General features: G+C 41.8%; 1 protein-coding gene across 1 annotated transcript in view; it reads left to right on the forward strand.

Annotated features, from left to right (window-relative positions):
- Nucleotides 1–9,464, forward strand: part of erbin (erbb2 interacting protein) — a 174,689-nt gene extending 165,225 nt beyond the window's left edge. The window contains 4 exon segments of the mRNA XM_084325486.1: nucleotides 2,941–3,120; nucleotides 5,068–5,160; nucleotides 6,574–6,648; nucleotides 9,007–9,464. Coding sequence (XP_084181612.1) covers nucleotides 2,941–3,120; nucleotides 5,068–5,160; nucleotides 6,574–6,648; nucleotides 9,007–9,114 — 456 coding nt within the window. The 3' untranslated portion in view covers nucleotides 9,115–9,464.
- Nucleotides 9,465–17,296: the final 7,832 nt, after the last annotated feature.

Below are 17,296 nucleotides of genomic sequence, written 5' to 3' on the forward strand. Positions count from 1 at the left end.
TTGTTTTTTAAATTTGGCTCATCTCAGGTTCCAGTGTGAACTGGTCACGCTCCTGAACTGACCCGCATGCACAAATGAACAATAAAGAAGATGGACATAAAGAATTGTGACAAATGTCAATCTAGAGTGACGTAGAAGTCACATGAAAGTCACATGAAATTTAACAGATCAGAATCCATGTGTTCCTGTTCACACTGTCATGAAAAATCAGATCTGAGTCACATGAGCAAAGATAATCTGATTTGGGCCACCTTTGCCTGCAGTTTGAACGTAGCCTTATTCAGAATGATTTCTCAATGTCACAAGGCAATGACTTAGCTTAAATTAATCTCTTGGCTGTGGAGCCAGGAAGTCTATCTACTTCATGTACTGCCCAGTTTGTAAAATAGCTGTATTCTTTGGGCAGGCGGTTGTGTTTCACTACAAGGCAAGAAAGACATGCTGGGAAAATTATTAATTAAGATTAGATTCAGCCTTGTTTCTTAACCTTAACGAACGTGTTCCACAGATTCACGAATAGATTATAGAATTGTTGTAAAGATACATAATATTATGTCCCCTTTACCCTTACCTTAAAGGGATAATACCCCTTTCATAATACCTTTACCTACATTTGCTGCATATTCCTCCAAACATATAAATTGCCGTTGGAAAGGTCTATTTGTTGCCGCCACCTCACTCGACGAAACCGTGCCTCAGTTCTCGAGTTACGATGTCAGGCGAGCGTCTTTTTTTACGCAGTGCGTAAAGATGACCACCCCGGACTCCCGACACTCCAGAACTGCCAATCATACGATGATGGTGAAAATGATTGGTCAGCGTTGTAGCCAATGAGTGTAGCTTTCCAATGATACCCCACGTGGGGGGGTGCGAATAAGGGATCTAGGTGAAAGTTGACGAGCGAAAACCAGAAGTGAATCACTTTTCGAATGAATGGATGAGGAAATGGATTTTGGGGAGCTTTTTTTTTTTGCCACACGGTTTACCCGGATCTCTCTCAAAGACTCATTTCTGAACAGATTTTTATCAAATTTGGACCTATACTTCATAAGACTTCAGGCTATGGATCCACTGTTTTCCAGTTTATACCAATTTTTTGGGGGGGATATTGAAACCACTACAGAGAAATGTGAGTACACAAGTTCAAGTTCAGACCTCTGTTACTCTCGGTCTCGACCCCCGGAGTCAGCATTGCCTTGGCTTGGGCTGATCGCTATACTAACCCGTTTGGCTGGGTTAGGGGGAGGGAAGTCATGGGTTGGAATCTGGCGTTGTGGACAGCGACGCCTACAGGTCAGGTCTGGGCGCTTGCTCAGCGGAGGCAGGACTTGATGAAGGCAGCGTGACCTCCCACGCGTTACGCTTTACCAATGAGAGCCCTCGCTGCCAGGTGAAAAAAGTCACTGGCTGTCGCCACATGTGTCGGAGGAAGCGTGCGGATGACTTCAGGGTTCCCTTGTACCAACCAGTAGGAGAACATGCGCACAACAACCAGGTAGGGGAGGGGGGGAATTGGCATAACGACTAAATTGGGATGGGGAGAAAACAGAGAAAAATCTGAGAAAGAGAGGATACAATTTTTTTAAAATACATCTGTGACGAGTCGCTGCTCCAGGTGGACCCCCGGGAGCTGAAGAGGGAGGGCCGTCATCTGCCCCAGAGCTGCAGTCTCTCCGCTTGGCCCCTTGACCCTTTAACCGTCTGTAGTGTGGTAGTGAAAAGGTTAACCGTCTGTAGTGTGGTAGTAGTGAAAGGTTAACCGTCTAGTGTGGTAGTAGTGAAAGGTTAACCGTCTGTAGTGTGGTAGTGAAAGGGTTAACCGGCTGTAGTGTGGTAGTAGTGAAAGGGTTAACCTTCTGTAGTGTGGTAGTGAAAGGGTTAACCGGCTGTAGTGTGGTAGTAGTGAAAGGGTTAACCGTCTGTTGTGTGGTAGTGAACGGGTTAACCGGCTGTAGTGTGGTAGTAGTGAAAGGTTAACCGTCTGTTGTGTGGTAGTGAAAGGGTTAACCCTTTGTCGTGTGGCAGTGAAAGGGTTAACCTCCTGTATTGTTGCAGTGAAAGGGTTAACCCTTTGGTAGTGTGGCAGTGAAAGGGTTAACCTCCTGTAGTGTGGCAGTGAAAGGGTTAACCCTTTGTCGTGTGGCAGTGAAAGGGTTAACCTCCTGTATTGTCGCAGTGAAAGGGTTAACCCTTTGGTAGTGTGGCAGTGAAAGGGTTAACCTCCTGTATTGTCGCAGTGAAAGGGTTAACCTCCTGTATTGTCGCAGTGAAAGGGTTAACCTCCTGTAGTGTGGCAGTGAAAGGGTTAACCCTTTGTCGTGTGGCAGTGAAAGGGTTAACCTCCTGTATTGTCGCAGTGAAAGGGTTAACCCTTTGGTAGTGTGGCAGTGAAAGGGTTAACCTCCTGTAGTGTGGCAGTGAAAGGGTTAACCTCCTGTATTGTCACAGTGAAAGGGTTAACCTCCTGTAGTGTGGCAGTGAAAGGGTTAACCTCCTGTATTGTGGCAGTGAAAGGGTTAACCTCCTGTAGTGTGGCAGTGAAAGGGTTAACCTCCTGTATTGTGGCAGTGAAAGGGTTAACCCTCCTGTAGTGTGGCAGTGAAAGGGTTAACCCTCCTGTAGTGTGGCAGTGAAAGGGTTAACCCTCCTGTAGTGTGGCAGTGAAAGGATTAACGCCAGGCAGCTGTGATGAGGTGGATCCGCCGGTCTCGCTCTCTCACTCCGGTCTCGCTCTCTCACTCCGGTCTCGCTCTCTCACTCCGGTCTCGCTCTCTCACTCCGGTCTCGCTCTCTCACTCCGGTCTCGCTCTCTCACTCCGGTCTCGCTCTCTCACTCCGGTCTCGCTCTCTCACTCCGGTCTCGCTCTCTCACTCCGACGCTCTGGTCTCTCACTCCGCTGGTCTCGCTCTCTCACTCCGACGCTCTGGTCTCTCACTCAGGTGCCTTTAATGAACGGTCAGATGGGGCCTCCCGTCCTCCGCGCTCCCCCTCAGATGAGCCAGGCGCCCACCATGGCCCGCCACCCCTCCAGAGAGCAGCTCATAGACTACCTGATGCTCAAGGTGTCCCAGCAGGGCCAGGGCCCCCCGCGCACGGGCCACGAGACTCTGCAGCAAGAGGTGAGGGAGGTGGGGGAGGTGAGGGAGGTGGGGGAGGTGGGGGGTCGGTGTGTGTCTGTGGGCCATTGTGCGTCTGTGGGCCATTGTGTGTCTGTGGGACATTGTGTGTCTGTGTCTGTGGGACATTGTGTGTCTGTGGGACATTGTGTGTCTGTGGGCCATTGTGTGTCTGTGGGCCATTGTGTGTCTGTGGGCCATTGTGTGTCTGTGGGACATTGTGTGTCTGTGGGACATTGTGTGTCTGTGGGCCATTGTGTGTCTGTGGGACATTGTGTGTCTGTGGGACATTGTGTGTCTGTGGGCCATTGTGTGTCTGTGGGACATTGTGTGTCTGTGTCTGTGGGACATTGTGTGTCTGTGCCTGTGGGACATTGTGTGTCTGTGCCTGTGGGTGTGTCTGTGGGACATTGTGTGTCTGTGGGACTGTGTGTGTGATATTGTGGGTCTGTGTGTGTGGTTCTGTGTGTGATATTGTGTGGTTTGTGGGTACAGTAATATAAAATGTAATGTTTCTCTCCGTGTGTGTGTGTACAGGAATATAAAATGTAATGTTTCTCTCCGTGTGTGTGTGTACAGGAATATAAAATGTAATGTTTCTCTGTGTACAGGAATATAACATGTAATGTTTCTCTGTGTGGGTACAGGAATATAAAATTTAATGTGTCTCTGTGTGTGTGTGTGTAGGAATATAACATGTAATGTGTCTCTGTGTGTGTGTGTGGGTACAGGAATATAAAATGTAATGTTTCTCTGTGTGGGTACAGGTATATAAAATGTAATGTTTCTCTGTGTGGGTACAGGAATATAAAATGTAATGTTTCTCTGTGTGGGTACAGGAATATAAAATGTAATGTTTCTCTGTGTGGGTACAGGAATATAAAATGTAATGTTTCTCTCTGTGTGGGTACAGGAATATAAAATGTAATGTTTCTCTCTGTGTGTGGGTACAGGTATATAAAATGTAATGTTTCTCTCTGTGTGTGGGTACAGGTATATAAAATGTAATGTTTCTCTGTGTGGGTACAGGAATATAAAATGTAATGTTTCTCTGTGTGGGTACAGGAATATAAAATGTAATGTTTCTCTGTGTGGGTACAGGAATATAAAATGTAATGTTTCTCTCTGTGTGTGGGTACAGGTATATAAAATGTAATGTTTCTCTCTGTGTGTGGGTACAGGTATATAAAATGTAATGTTTCTCTGTGTACAGGAATATAAAATGTAATGTTTCTCTGTGTGGGTACAGGAATATAAAATGTAATGTTTCTCTCTGTGGGTACAGGAATATAAAATGTAATGTTTCTCTCTGTGGGTACAGGAACAATACATTAGTGTGTTTATTTGTGTGTGTGTGTGCAGGAACAACACATTAGTGTGTTTCTCTGTCTGTGTGTGTGTGTGTGTGTGTGTGTGCGTGTGTGTGTGCAGGAACAACACATTAGTGTGTGCAGGAATAACACATTAGTGTGTGTGTGCAGGAATAACACATTAGTGTGTGTGTGTGTGTGTGTGTGTGTGTGTGTGTGTGTGTGTGTGTGTGTGTGTGTGTGTAGGAACAACACGTTAGTGTGTGTGCAGGAACAACAACACATTAGTGTGTGTGTGTGTGTGTGTGCAGGAACAACACATTAGTGTGTGTCTCTGGTCTCTCCAGCACCACAGGCTCCTCCTCCTCCTGCAGCAGCAGCAGTAAATGAGAACAAACTGCCCGCCTGCTGTTCACAACGTTGCCATCATTTGAGCAGAATCTTGCTCATTTCTTCTTCTTTTTTGAATAGCTGAATTATTGATTTTATTTATCGAATCACGAATGTTCTTAATGGGCCTATAAATCTTGTTATTAGGGAAACCTGCCGTTCAGCGTGTGAGCGCCGTGCAACGATAAATACTTGTTGCCTGGCGACTGGCTGAGGCGTCTGGGTAAATACTTGTGTGGCTGTGTTTCAGTTCCGGGTGAAGGTGGAGAAGAACCCAGAGCTGGGGTTCAGTATCTCGGGAGGAGTCGGAGGCCGAGGAAACCCCTTCCGCCCGGACGATAATGTACGTTCAGACTCTTCCTCTCGTTCACTTCAAGTTTCTTTATTAGTTGTCATACAGAAATACAGAATACTTTTGTATGAAATGTCTCTTTCTGTTTTGCTCCTGAGAGTGTGCTAGATAAAATAAAAAGATAGTATAAAATAAGTATAATATAAGTATAAAATAGAAAGTCAAGTACGTAAACAAAAATGTTCAATATACATATATACAGTATATACAATGCAGAGTAGAGAAGGTAACTGAGTTACAGCAATATACAGTACAGTGTAGAAATGGTGAGGTATAGCTTAGCTTGTGGTGCCACCTTGTGGTGGTGAGGTGCAATGAGGTATGAGATGATGTGCAGATCTCTTACCAATAAATATAAAGTGTGTTAAGTGTCTAAAGTGGGTAAAGTGGGTGCTACAGTGAGTTGTTTATTTAAAGTGAGTGTGTGTACGTGTGGCTGTGTGTACTGTGAGTGTATTTGATGGTTTGTTACATAGTGTTATTGTTCGTTGAGCATCCTGATGGCCTGGGGATAGTTCTAAGCTCCTTCTGAGTCTCTCTGTGCTTGCCATGAGACTCCGGTATCGCTTGCCTGACCGCAGCAGTTGAAAGAGGCAGTTGTTTGGGTGGCTGGGGTTACAACTTGTAAGTCGCTTTGGATAAAAAGCGTCAGCTAAATGACTAAATGTAAATGTAACACGTTAAAGGGGCACTTTAAACCTATTTATTTTGCACATAATCTCGCACACGTCCCAAAAGAAACACATTCATTTAGTTTGACAGTTATTGAGAGTAAGATAAGATATTCCTTTATTGATCCCCTTTGGGAAATTCGGGCAGCATGGGGGAGGGGCGGTACAGGTATGGGCAGGGTAATGGCAGAAAGATAAATATAGGCAATAACATTTGATCTCAATATAAAAATATGAGAAAGATAAACGGTGTAAACAATATGATTAACTCTGAATATAATGATAGAAAAAAATAAAAGGTGTAAACAATGGTGCAGATGAGGGCCTGTATTCCCTTTTGAATATGGCCCAGCGATGTCATCAGGGACATTGAATCCTTGTGTTGTGTTAATTACAGCTCAGTGAAATGATAAGGTCCCTATACGACAAGGTGTTGCTATTTCTTCATCTACATCATTTCATGGAGCTGTAATTAACACAACCCAAGGATTCACTGTCCCTGATGACATCAATGGGGGCCATACTCAAACTAACTCACTCTCAATATCAAACTTGTGTGCAAAGTAAATCAGCATTGTTTTTTGGTGAAGTGTCCATCAATTGTGTATTAGGCGCATTGCAATATTTTACTCAAAAACTGAAATAATTACATGATTTCCATTATTCTTTTTTATTTATTTTTTTATTTAAATGCATTTATTTACTTAATGAGTTTTAACATTTCTCCATCCAGGGTATATTTGTGACAAGGGTCCAGCCTGAGGGACCTGCATCCAAGATCCTCCAGCCTGGAGATAAGATCATGCAGGTATGTTGTTGCTACTGGTGAAAACTGTACCATGTACACAGAAAAAAACACTGCTCAAGGTGGCTGTCGAGATTTATTATAACAGATATGAGTTTGTTTTATGTCTTTTTCCAATGATCAACAATTGTAGCTCAAATACTTTAGATACTATTATATATCTATATCTGTACATATCCCTTACCTACTCTTACTAGTTACGCTGCTGGCCAGTATGACTTACTACCATAATGTCTTTATACCTGTATCACTGTACATATTAATACTACAACTCTGTACATACATCTGATTAGCACTATTACTCAGTAGCACTGATTTATATATTTTATCTCCAGTTTAACCCTTTCTCTGCCACGCTTATGTACATCCGTATACCATCCTCTGCCAGCTCTATTTGTCTATGGAGAAGTTCCCCTTCTTTGCAGGGCTATAACTTTTTAAATTGTATTGCTAAATTGACATTACTATGGCCCATTCAACGTCAATTATCTATCGTTTAGGATGTAGCAACGTTCTACTTTTTCATTCACATATTCATACTAAAATACGGTCTAAAGTATAAATATGTTTTTATCGTTTTCTGCAGCATTCTGCAGAATGTGATTTATAGCCCTAAATGCATTATATTGATGATCAAATACAGTTTGATAGCGATCGGCGCCAGATAAAAAATTTCAAATGTACGTGCTTCTAGAAGTTACTACTCATCATCTGATGTTGACCGGATGGGGGGGGGGGTCGTTTATAATTCTGTGGCCAACGTTTGATGATTCATGTAGTGTGGGTGATATGATCATCAGAGCAGTTTGTATCGAACACGGTAATAATAAACGCTGAAACTTACCCCAGTCTCCTCGGGCCGTTGGGCGATGAGCGTGGAGCAAAAAGATTGCTATTATGGGATGTTGAAATATGCGATCCATTTCCAGGTTGTATAATAGTATATACGTCCAAATCATGTTGTTTATCGAGTTATTGGCAACGGATCCATTGTGTCGAGCTCGAGTCCCGCGAGCGATAGCGAGTGGCCGGACCGATTATGGATGAGCACCAGTTCTTGCTGCTCATTTCCTGTTTGGGCGATCCGCCGATCGGCCACCAGATGGCGCTCTTGAACCGTTGGAGAGTTGAGAGGAGATCAACAGGGGATCTCAAGACTCCGCGGGTGAAATATTTTTGAAATATTGATCTCAATGACGTGTTGGCAGATTACGCATGGCGGAGAATGACGTGTTACGGCGTCCTTGGTGATTAAAGGGTTAATCACCTGTACATTGTATATTACTATTGCACTTTACTGTTACATTTGCACTCTAGTTGGATGCCAAACTTATTTTCGTTGTGCTGTATGATGACAATATCTTTTGAATCTAATCTAAAATTACTACCATAGTGTCTTTATACCTGTATCACTGTACATATGAATACCACAACTCTGTACATACATCCGATTAGCACTATTCCTCAGTAGTACTAATTTATATATTTCATACCCAGTTAAATCACCTGTACATTGTGTATTACTAAATTATAGGGATGTTCGATATTGGCTTTTTTACCGATATCCGATATACCGATATTGTCCAACTTTTCACAATATCAACCGATACCGATATATGCAGGGTTTCCCCCCCCCAAAAAACGGAATAATTTCAGGTAATTAACATTACATATCTCTTGTCATGGAATTAACACAACATTATGCATACTTTTGACAATAAATAAAATAAGAATTTGTTCTTACTTGCTTGCCTGGGTAAATAAAGGTTAAATAAATGTAAAAAAATATATACCGGTGTATATAAATACCGTAATTCCTCTAATAGTAACCAGGTCTCAAATACAAGCCGGGTCTCTATTAATGGCCGGGTCCGCTCTTGAGCTAAGCAATTATAAGCCGGCCTCCTAATACAAGCCGGGTTACTAATATACTGAGCTGCATACTGAGCTAGTTACTTGATTTCACTTTGAAAACGTTGAAATGACCAGTGACCACCTGTAATTGCACTGTTTACTATTTCATACAGTACTTGGTTTCAATAAATGAACCCAGTACATTTTACTGGGTTCAAACTGACACAAAATGTTGATTTATTCATTATGATCCGTTTGAAAATTTGAAATATAGGCCTCCCTCTTATACAGGCCTCCTCCTAATACAAGCCTGGTACCCGCTACAGTTGAAACAAATACAAGCCGGGGTTACTATTAGAGGAATTACGGTATATATATAATTTTTTTTAACCGATACCGATATTTTCCGATATTGCATTTTAATGCCAATATCGGTAGGCCGATAATATCGGACATCGCTACTAAATTAGAATCTAATCCAACATGGCTTTTCTTTTCGTCTCGCAGGCGAACGGCTACAGCTTTGTGAACATGGACCACGGCAACGCGGTCGCCCTCCTGAAGACGTTCCCCTGCACTGTGGACATGATCATCCAGAGGGAGATGGCAGCATGAGGAGTTCTTTCCATTTGTACTGAGGGGGAAATACCAGACTGGACCTCCGCTCGGACGCAGAACCAGAGACCAGGGAGGAGAGCACGGGACGTTTCCTGTTCACTCCCTTATTTTTTATACCCAGGAGGAGGGAGAGAGAGAGAGGCCGGTCTGCGGTGGAGGAGGACGCGCGGCGCGGAGCTCCGTGTTGACGAGGAGCCCTGCTTGTGTTTATTATGACGGGGGCAACAACCACTGGATGCAGTGGGTGGGAGAGGGAGAACAACAACCGTCTGGGAGTGTGTCTTCAAGAGGCTGTCACTGTGGGAGAATATGACTTTTTCTTTTTTACGGTGGAAGCTGAACATACGGTCTGCTCCAATACAAGTCATGGCTGTGCTCTCTCTGCACAGATTCCATCTTTTATTTTTATTTTTTGGAAAATCATTCACTTTTTTTCATCATTGGTTTTTATTTCTGTAGAGGGGCATGAACTGTCGTTGACCACTAGGGGGCAGGGGCTCCCTCTCTTCTGTCATCCGATGGCTGATTTGCCTTTTTTTAATCTTTTTTTTTTTTTTATATTTAATATTTTTAAACCACTTATAAGACTGTCGGCGATATGCGGGGGGGGGGGGGGGGGGGCAGCAATGTTACCTGCTTTGTTGTTGTTGTGAAGACGAATGTAGAACGTGGGGGGGGGGGGGGGGGTGCAACTTTAGACAAGGATTTTTAATAATCGCTTCCTCTGCAAGAAAACACTGACGAGCCTAAACAAAACTAATCATCCATCCAACCCCCCCCCCCCTGTGTCCTCCATGTCCCTGTGGACAGCAGTCAGTCTGCCCTTCACCCCCCCCCCCCTCTGTGTCCTCCATGGCAACTAAACAGCACCCGCTCTCAACTATATCCCGTCAACAGTAGAGACCATTGCCTGTGCCGTCTCCACCGTTGTACACGGTGTGATCGAGAGCCTTCCTGGCGTCACACTGGACCCCACTTCCTCCGGACGCCAGAGTGCAGAGTGTGTGTTTATTCGCTTGGCCTTTTAATCCGCCTCGCCGGGCAGTAGGTTCCCGCGCGCCGTCAACCCAGAGGCGCGCTGGTTACCGCTAGTTAACCAAAATGGCCGCCGCGGAGGTTCCGAACAGACGCGCAGCGATTGCGAGAAACGAGACACCGAATGAGAATAGTCTGGACGATATTCCTCTCGTGTTTTGATTTTTTTTTTTTTTTTTTTTTTTGTTTTGAAAAGTGCTTTGTGGCGGCCATCGGTGATTAGGAAGCACTCGCATTGCAGGGGGGGGGGGGGGGGGTTCAAATATCCAATATCAGTTTATTTTGAAGTGGGGGAACGACCACCATTTGCCTTTCTGTGTATATATATATAAAAAAAAAAAAAGAAGAGTCATGATGGAGGTAATCGCAGGCTTTTTACTCGTTCTTTTTTGTTTTGCAATACGGTGGGGTTGAGTGTGCAGTGAACAGAGTGCCATAGACCTTGAACTGTCTGACCAGGGGGAGGACGTTTCACCCCCGTGACCCTTCACCCCGTGACCCGAGCAATACTCAACTTATTCACAACAGAACAACTCTCGTCTGAGTCCATCTGCGACATAATGGGTTTCATAGCAATAGTATAAAAAGATAAAAATAACAAAGGCTTTATTTTCATTCAGAAAAGAACATCACATAGCATTTTTAAAGACACACACTTTTAGTAATTAATCCCTGATGGTTTTACATGATTTTTATATTGTGAAAAGAATCTTTTTGTAACGAAACAGCATGGGAAAATATACATGTGCTGATGTTTTTGTTTTTTTGTTGTTCTTAATTTTAATTTTTCGCGACAGTTTTGATTTCTCTGCATTGTGTTCCGTTGAATGTTCTTGTCACTTCGCCCTGAAGGCTTCTCGCCGGCTTATTACTGAACCGCTGTCCTCGAAGCTTAAGTCGCGTAGAAAAACTAAACCTGTAACGTTAATCTGTGCAAAACGATCAACCTACAACACCATTGTGAAACGTATCCAATCAAAAGCTGCAGAGGCTAAAAAAAATGTGTAATGTTTGTTATGAAGTGTGTTAAGATAGGAATGCCATGCTGTGTCCACTTGGTGTGATCAGATTTTTAGATGTATCTCTCTTGCATGAAATCACCCTATGAAATATTCTCTTCAGCGATATAGGTTCACGATTCCACAAGACCCGTTTTTCAAAAAACAAACAAAAAAACGGAAATGATGAAGTTATATTATTGAACGTCGAGAAGTGAATGGCCCCCCACGAATTCCTCTTGTTTCTGACCACTGGATTGAGAAAGTACGCTGAATATATGTCGGTTTCTTGGTTTCCCCACTCGTGTTGCATAAATGTTGTTCCCTCACAAAGTTGAATTCAGCCAGTATGTTCTGAACTGTATGGCTACCACCCTTGTGTCTCATCAATGCAGTGGTGTGTTGTGCTCAAGGCATTGTCAAATTGAAAGGACAACACTGTGTAATTAGCTAGGGTTCATCCCCGTTTTGAATGTGTTTATTTTATTTTTTTATTCCAAGTGAAGCTGTTTTTTTTTTTTTTTTTTTTTTTTATATAACTAAAGCTGAAATACAGCAGAAGATTCTGGTCAATGTTATTGACAGGCGCCGCCACATTGACATCGAGGGTTTCACCTGCATTTAGCAAACCTTTCTTACTGCACACCATATTTTAAAGAGATTAGTTCATTGTTTCTTTTTTTCTTTTTGTTATTTGTGCTGATTATTGTAGGTAATTTCCTTTTGGATCTGTTTTTCACAATCTAACACGTCTTGGGGTCATTTTCTTTATATTCATCGCCAATTTAAAAAAAGAAAGTACATTGTAGACAATCTGGGGAGAAACTCTATTATCACATTTTCTTCATCAGTGTAGATCTCTTTTTATGCTCCCATGTTCTTATTTATTTAGCAGTCTCCTGTGAATTTTAGACATTACTAATCAAAATGTAAATACTTTTAAAAGTGAGAAAAGAAGACTTAATTATGGCATTAGTGACCCGAGTTTGTAAAACCAGCAATAAATTGCGACGCAGAGGCAACCCTTTTAATGTATAGCTAGTGTTTCAAAGGTTTCCCTGGAAACGGCAAACGGTAAGACGATGATTGATATGCATTTATCCAACATTCCAGATTTTGTATATAATTCTACTGTTTCTGAAGTAACATTGTGGGGGGATATAAAAAAGAAAAAAAAAGAAATAAACTAATGCTCTTTAAGAATCCAGTCTTAAATTTCATGCCCGTCTGGTCTGAGAGTTTCATTCGTGTCGTGCTGTGATGGTGTGTGAGTTTTTGAAAGCAAGAGTTTCTGTTAACCCTTTCACTACCACACTACCGAAGGTTAACCCTTTCACTACCGCACTACATACGGTTAACCGTCTGTAGTGTGGTAGTGAAAGTGTTAACTGTCTTTAGTGTGGTAGTGAAAGGGTTAACCTTACAGGTTGTTTATTAAACGTACCCTTAACCACTACCTACATCTCTCTTTGGATGCATCAGTAGATGCAAAGTAGAGGAGTTCTAAACCATTGGAAAGCTCTGACCTTGAAGATTCATTTGAGATGATCTTTTCTATTCATAAATATACAAAAACAACAACATTGCATTGTAAATGGTAAATGGACTAACATTTATATAGCGGCTTTTATCCAAAGAGCTTTACAATTTGTTCCTCACATTTTACCCATTCACTCACACATTCACACACCGACGGCAGAGGTGCCAACCTGCTCATCAGGAGCAGTTAGGGGGTTAAGTGTCTTGCTCAAGGACACTTCGACACGCTGCCCGGGAGGAGCGGGAATAGAAGCGGGAACCTCCGGATTACCAGACGACTGCTCTACCTCCTGAGCCACTTCAAGTCTTAGTGTTCAATTCTGATTTCTTTTGTTTGTTCACATTATTTCTTAAGGCGAGACACTACAGGTGAATAGGGTAAACAATTTAACTAATAGATATCACAATGAAACTTGCCCAGTTGATTACTTATATTAAGACGAGACTTTTTTGTATTACAAGTGTTCTGAAATTGTATGTTTAAATATGCAAATGTGGTGTATGTGAGTGCTAGTGAAGTGGAGATTTCTGGCTCAGAGTATGAGGAAAAACTCATTAAAACTCATCTTTGGGAAAACGCCTTCAAAGTTCTGTATTGTAAAATGCCATACTTTTTTTTGTGAAACAGATATTTACAAACACAATACTTAATCAAACCATTAGTAATAGACAACCTAAACACATGCCTGATAACTGAATAACATAATAATGATGTTATTGAACTGAACAGAACTACACACAGGCTACAAACAGTGTAGTACCCCCTAATAGGCAAAACATATTTGAATAGATATCACTATGAAACTTTCCCAGTTTGTTATGTACATATAAACTAAGAAAAAATATATTGCAAGTTTTCTGAATTTTATGTTTATATATGCAAATGAGGCACTTCTTCATTAAATATGTGCACATTTATGGATGCAATAAGGCAAAATGAAGTAAAATAAACAACTAAATGTGTGTTATTGACGTTTTATTGTCACTAGTTTCATAGAAGACATGTTTAGGAAGCAAAATATAACAAAATCTCAAAATCAACAAAAAAAAGTATATTTGCCAATTCACCTGGGGTGTCTCGCCTTAAATGTGGCCAATATCAGATTCCAGTGTGAACTGGTCACTGCTCCTGAACTGAAGATGTGAAGATGAACGTAAACATGGAGGTCACAAACACTGAAGTCACAGTTTATGGTTTAATTTATGAGTTGATGTGCAGTGGAGGCCAGCTGATTCATAAGCAGATGATAACGGAGGTGAGGACGAGGTGGGTGGGGGTAGGAGGGGTGGGTGGGGGACACTGTACAACTGTACAAGCAACACTGTACATTGGAATATTGACAAGTCCATACTTGGTCATTTTTACTGTACATTGGAGGGGGTTGTATTAGGACATTTACAGGGGCCAGTTTCGAATTGCAGTCTCCCGTAGGTGTTTTTTGAGGGTGTTTTTGAAAGTGGGTAGTGATTCACATTCCTTTACAGCTTTGGGTAGTGCGTTCCACATTGATGTGGCATAATTGCGAAATGTGTTTAGTCCCTTGTTTGAGCCGAATCTGGGTTTAACATGATTTGTGGAGCTCCCTCTGGTGTTGTGATCGTGGTATTCACTGACCTTTGGGAAGTATTTTGACATGTACATGGGTACCTTGGTCGTGTAGTGTATCTTGTAGACCAGGCCCATTGCAAGTTGCTGTACTCTGTCGTCTACTCTAAGCCATCCTAGGTTGTCAAAGTGGGCAGGGGTGAGGTGGGTTCTAGGAGTAAGGTCAAGCAGTAGTCTGACCAGTTTGTTTTGAGATGTTTGTAATTTTGTTTTTAGCGCCTTTGAGGTGCTTTGGTACCATGAGGTGCAAGCATAGTCGTAGTACCCTTGAATGAGTGCTCCTGCCAGAGTCTTCAGGGTATTCTTGTTTACCAGTGAGGAGATCCGGTACAAGAATCGAGTTCGTTGGTTGACTTTTTTTATTACATTGGATGCCATTTTGTCACAGGAAAGATTTGCCTCTAGGATTGAACCCAGGTAGGTAATATCTTCTTTCCTTGTGACAATATTGTCACCCACTGTAACTGAGAAGCCGTCGGTCTTGCTGAGTTTGTTATTTGAACCGAAGAGAATGGACTCTGTTTTGCCCATGTGTAATGATAGTTTGTTATCAGCGAGCCATATGCAGATTTTGCCTAGTTCCGAGCTGAGGTTTTTTTCAACCTGTAACTTGTTCTTGTCAGAGACCAGCAGGGCTATCTAGACTAGAGTGATGTAAAACGTGCATGAATTCCGATATGACTGTTCAGACTGAGGTCGCATTGCAAAGAAATCTGACCTGTATCTGATTTAGGAACCACATATGGAAGTGGCCCAAATCTGCATTGAAAAGATTAGATTCCATGTGATTTGTGTTGTTCACTCTGTCGTGAAAAAACATCTGAGGCACATATGAGAAAAGGAAATGTTAAAATATCCGATTCTGGATGTTTTTGCCTGCAGTGTGAACGTAGCCTTACTTGAACTAATTGGACTAGAGCTGCCAAGACGTCCCACATGTATCCAAATTAATTTTAGGGGAGGCTAAAAGCATTTAAAGGCGGTCTAGGGACGCCACCGTAGGCTACCATTAAGGATGCACCGATCCGACTTTTTCAGTCCCGATACCGATACCTGGCTTTGGGTATCGGCCGATACCGAGTACCGATCCGATACCATTATCTGAAATGAAAAAGATATATATATCTAACCGTAACTAACCTTACTGTCATGCACTTGTCCTAATATACTAACCTACACTGTAGCACTCAACACTTTGATGAACATTGTTACTCAGCTGATAGAGTTGTGCCCTTCCTGATGACTTGTCGTACAGAACTTGTAAGTCGCTTTGGATAAAAGAGTCAGCTAAATGACTAAATGTAAATACCCATTGTTCAATTAATAAACTATGCCTCACTGTGTGGAAGAGACTGGGATCATTATTTTGTGCAAGGCAACATCAGGCTTGACTTGAAACATTACTTTCCTAATTTAGTGGAACTAAATGTAACAAATTAACACATAGATATAAATGTACTGAATTGTTATTTCTTATTTTATTTATTATAAAAAATTAAAAAAATCTGATATATATATTTTTTTACCGATACCCGATCCAGCTATTTTAGTGATATCGGCGCCGATATCAATATCGGATCGGTGCATATAGCTACCATTTAGTTGATTCACCACCAACCCGTCACCAGAACCCCAGGGCCGGCCCTGGTTGACCACCGTTTGCTCCAGGAACCAACCATGATTTGGAATCTGGTGCTGCTGTCCAAAGCAGAGTGGTTGTGGCTACCCGACCTGACCTAGCATGCTGATGTGATGAATGAACTGGCTTCACTTGGCCCGTGACAGGAAGCTATCTTGTGTCTGTGTATAAGAGCTGATCTATCTAGATTCTAGAGGTTCCCCGGAGTGTTGTGATATGATTGTTATTGTGCTGTAATGCCAGACACTTGATCAAACTCATAGTGTGTGAATGAATGAATGAAAACTTTATTTAACAGATTGCAGAATGGGTACAAATACAGTACGGCTCAATACACACAATTGTTAAGGGGATGCAGACCAGAGAAAGACGTTTGTCTTGTTTACATCAGGGTCCCCCATTTTCAATTGACAAATTATTGGTTCTGTATGAGCCCCCCTGAGATTGTGTTTCATACAGTAAAAAGTAAAAAGACCAAACACTATACAAAATATACAATATTATACTAAAGTACAAATTTTGTACAAATTAAAACTTTATAAAATGCTAAAATGAGGAAGGGATGTAGTGCAAATATTTGAGTAATAAATAGATTTTAAAAACATGGTGTAGTGTTAGTGTCTAAAGTAATGTTAAAGGTGAGTGTTTAAAGTGAGTGTGTGCAATGAATGGAGATGGGTGGTTACTGGTTAGGTATTCATAGAGTTATTGAGCATCCTGATGGCCTGGGGATAGAAGCTCCTTTTGAGTCTCTGTATGATAGCAATATATATATATCTATATCTATACATATCCCTTACCTATTCAGTTACGCTGCTGGGCAGTATTACTTACATGTCTTTATACCTGTATCACTGTACATATTAATACTACCTACTGTACATCTGATTAGCACTATTACTCAGTAGCACTACTTTATATTGATTGATTGAACATTTTATTAACAGATTGCAGAATGGGTACAATACAGTACGGCTCAATACACACAATTGTTAAGGGGATGCAGACCAGAGAAAGACTTTCGTCTTGTTTACATCAGGGTCCCCCATTTTCAATTAATCATAACATATATGACATACAGATAGACAGTACTGCTACATCTATACATTTATGACATACCAGATTTACAAATACAGTACTGTTTGTGATACAAAAAGAGTTTAAAAAACTATACCCAGCTTAATCACCTGTACATTGTATATTACTATTGCACTTTACTGTTACATTTGCACTCTGGTTGGATGCCAAACTTATTTTCGTTGCATGCTACTGTACTTGTGTGTGTATAATGACAATACATTTGAATCTAGAATCCACTGCCTACGGCTGCCTGTCATGAGCCCTCCGCACCGCGCGTCGGCG

Source organism: Notolepis coatsorum (genome assembly GCF_963971535.1).
Source record: "Notolepis coatsorum genome assembly, chromosome: 11".
Classification (NCBI taxonomy): Eukaryota; Metazoa; Chordata; class Actinopteri; order Aulopiformes; family Paralepididae; genus Notolepis; species Notolepis coatsorum.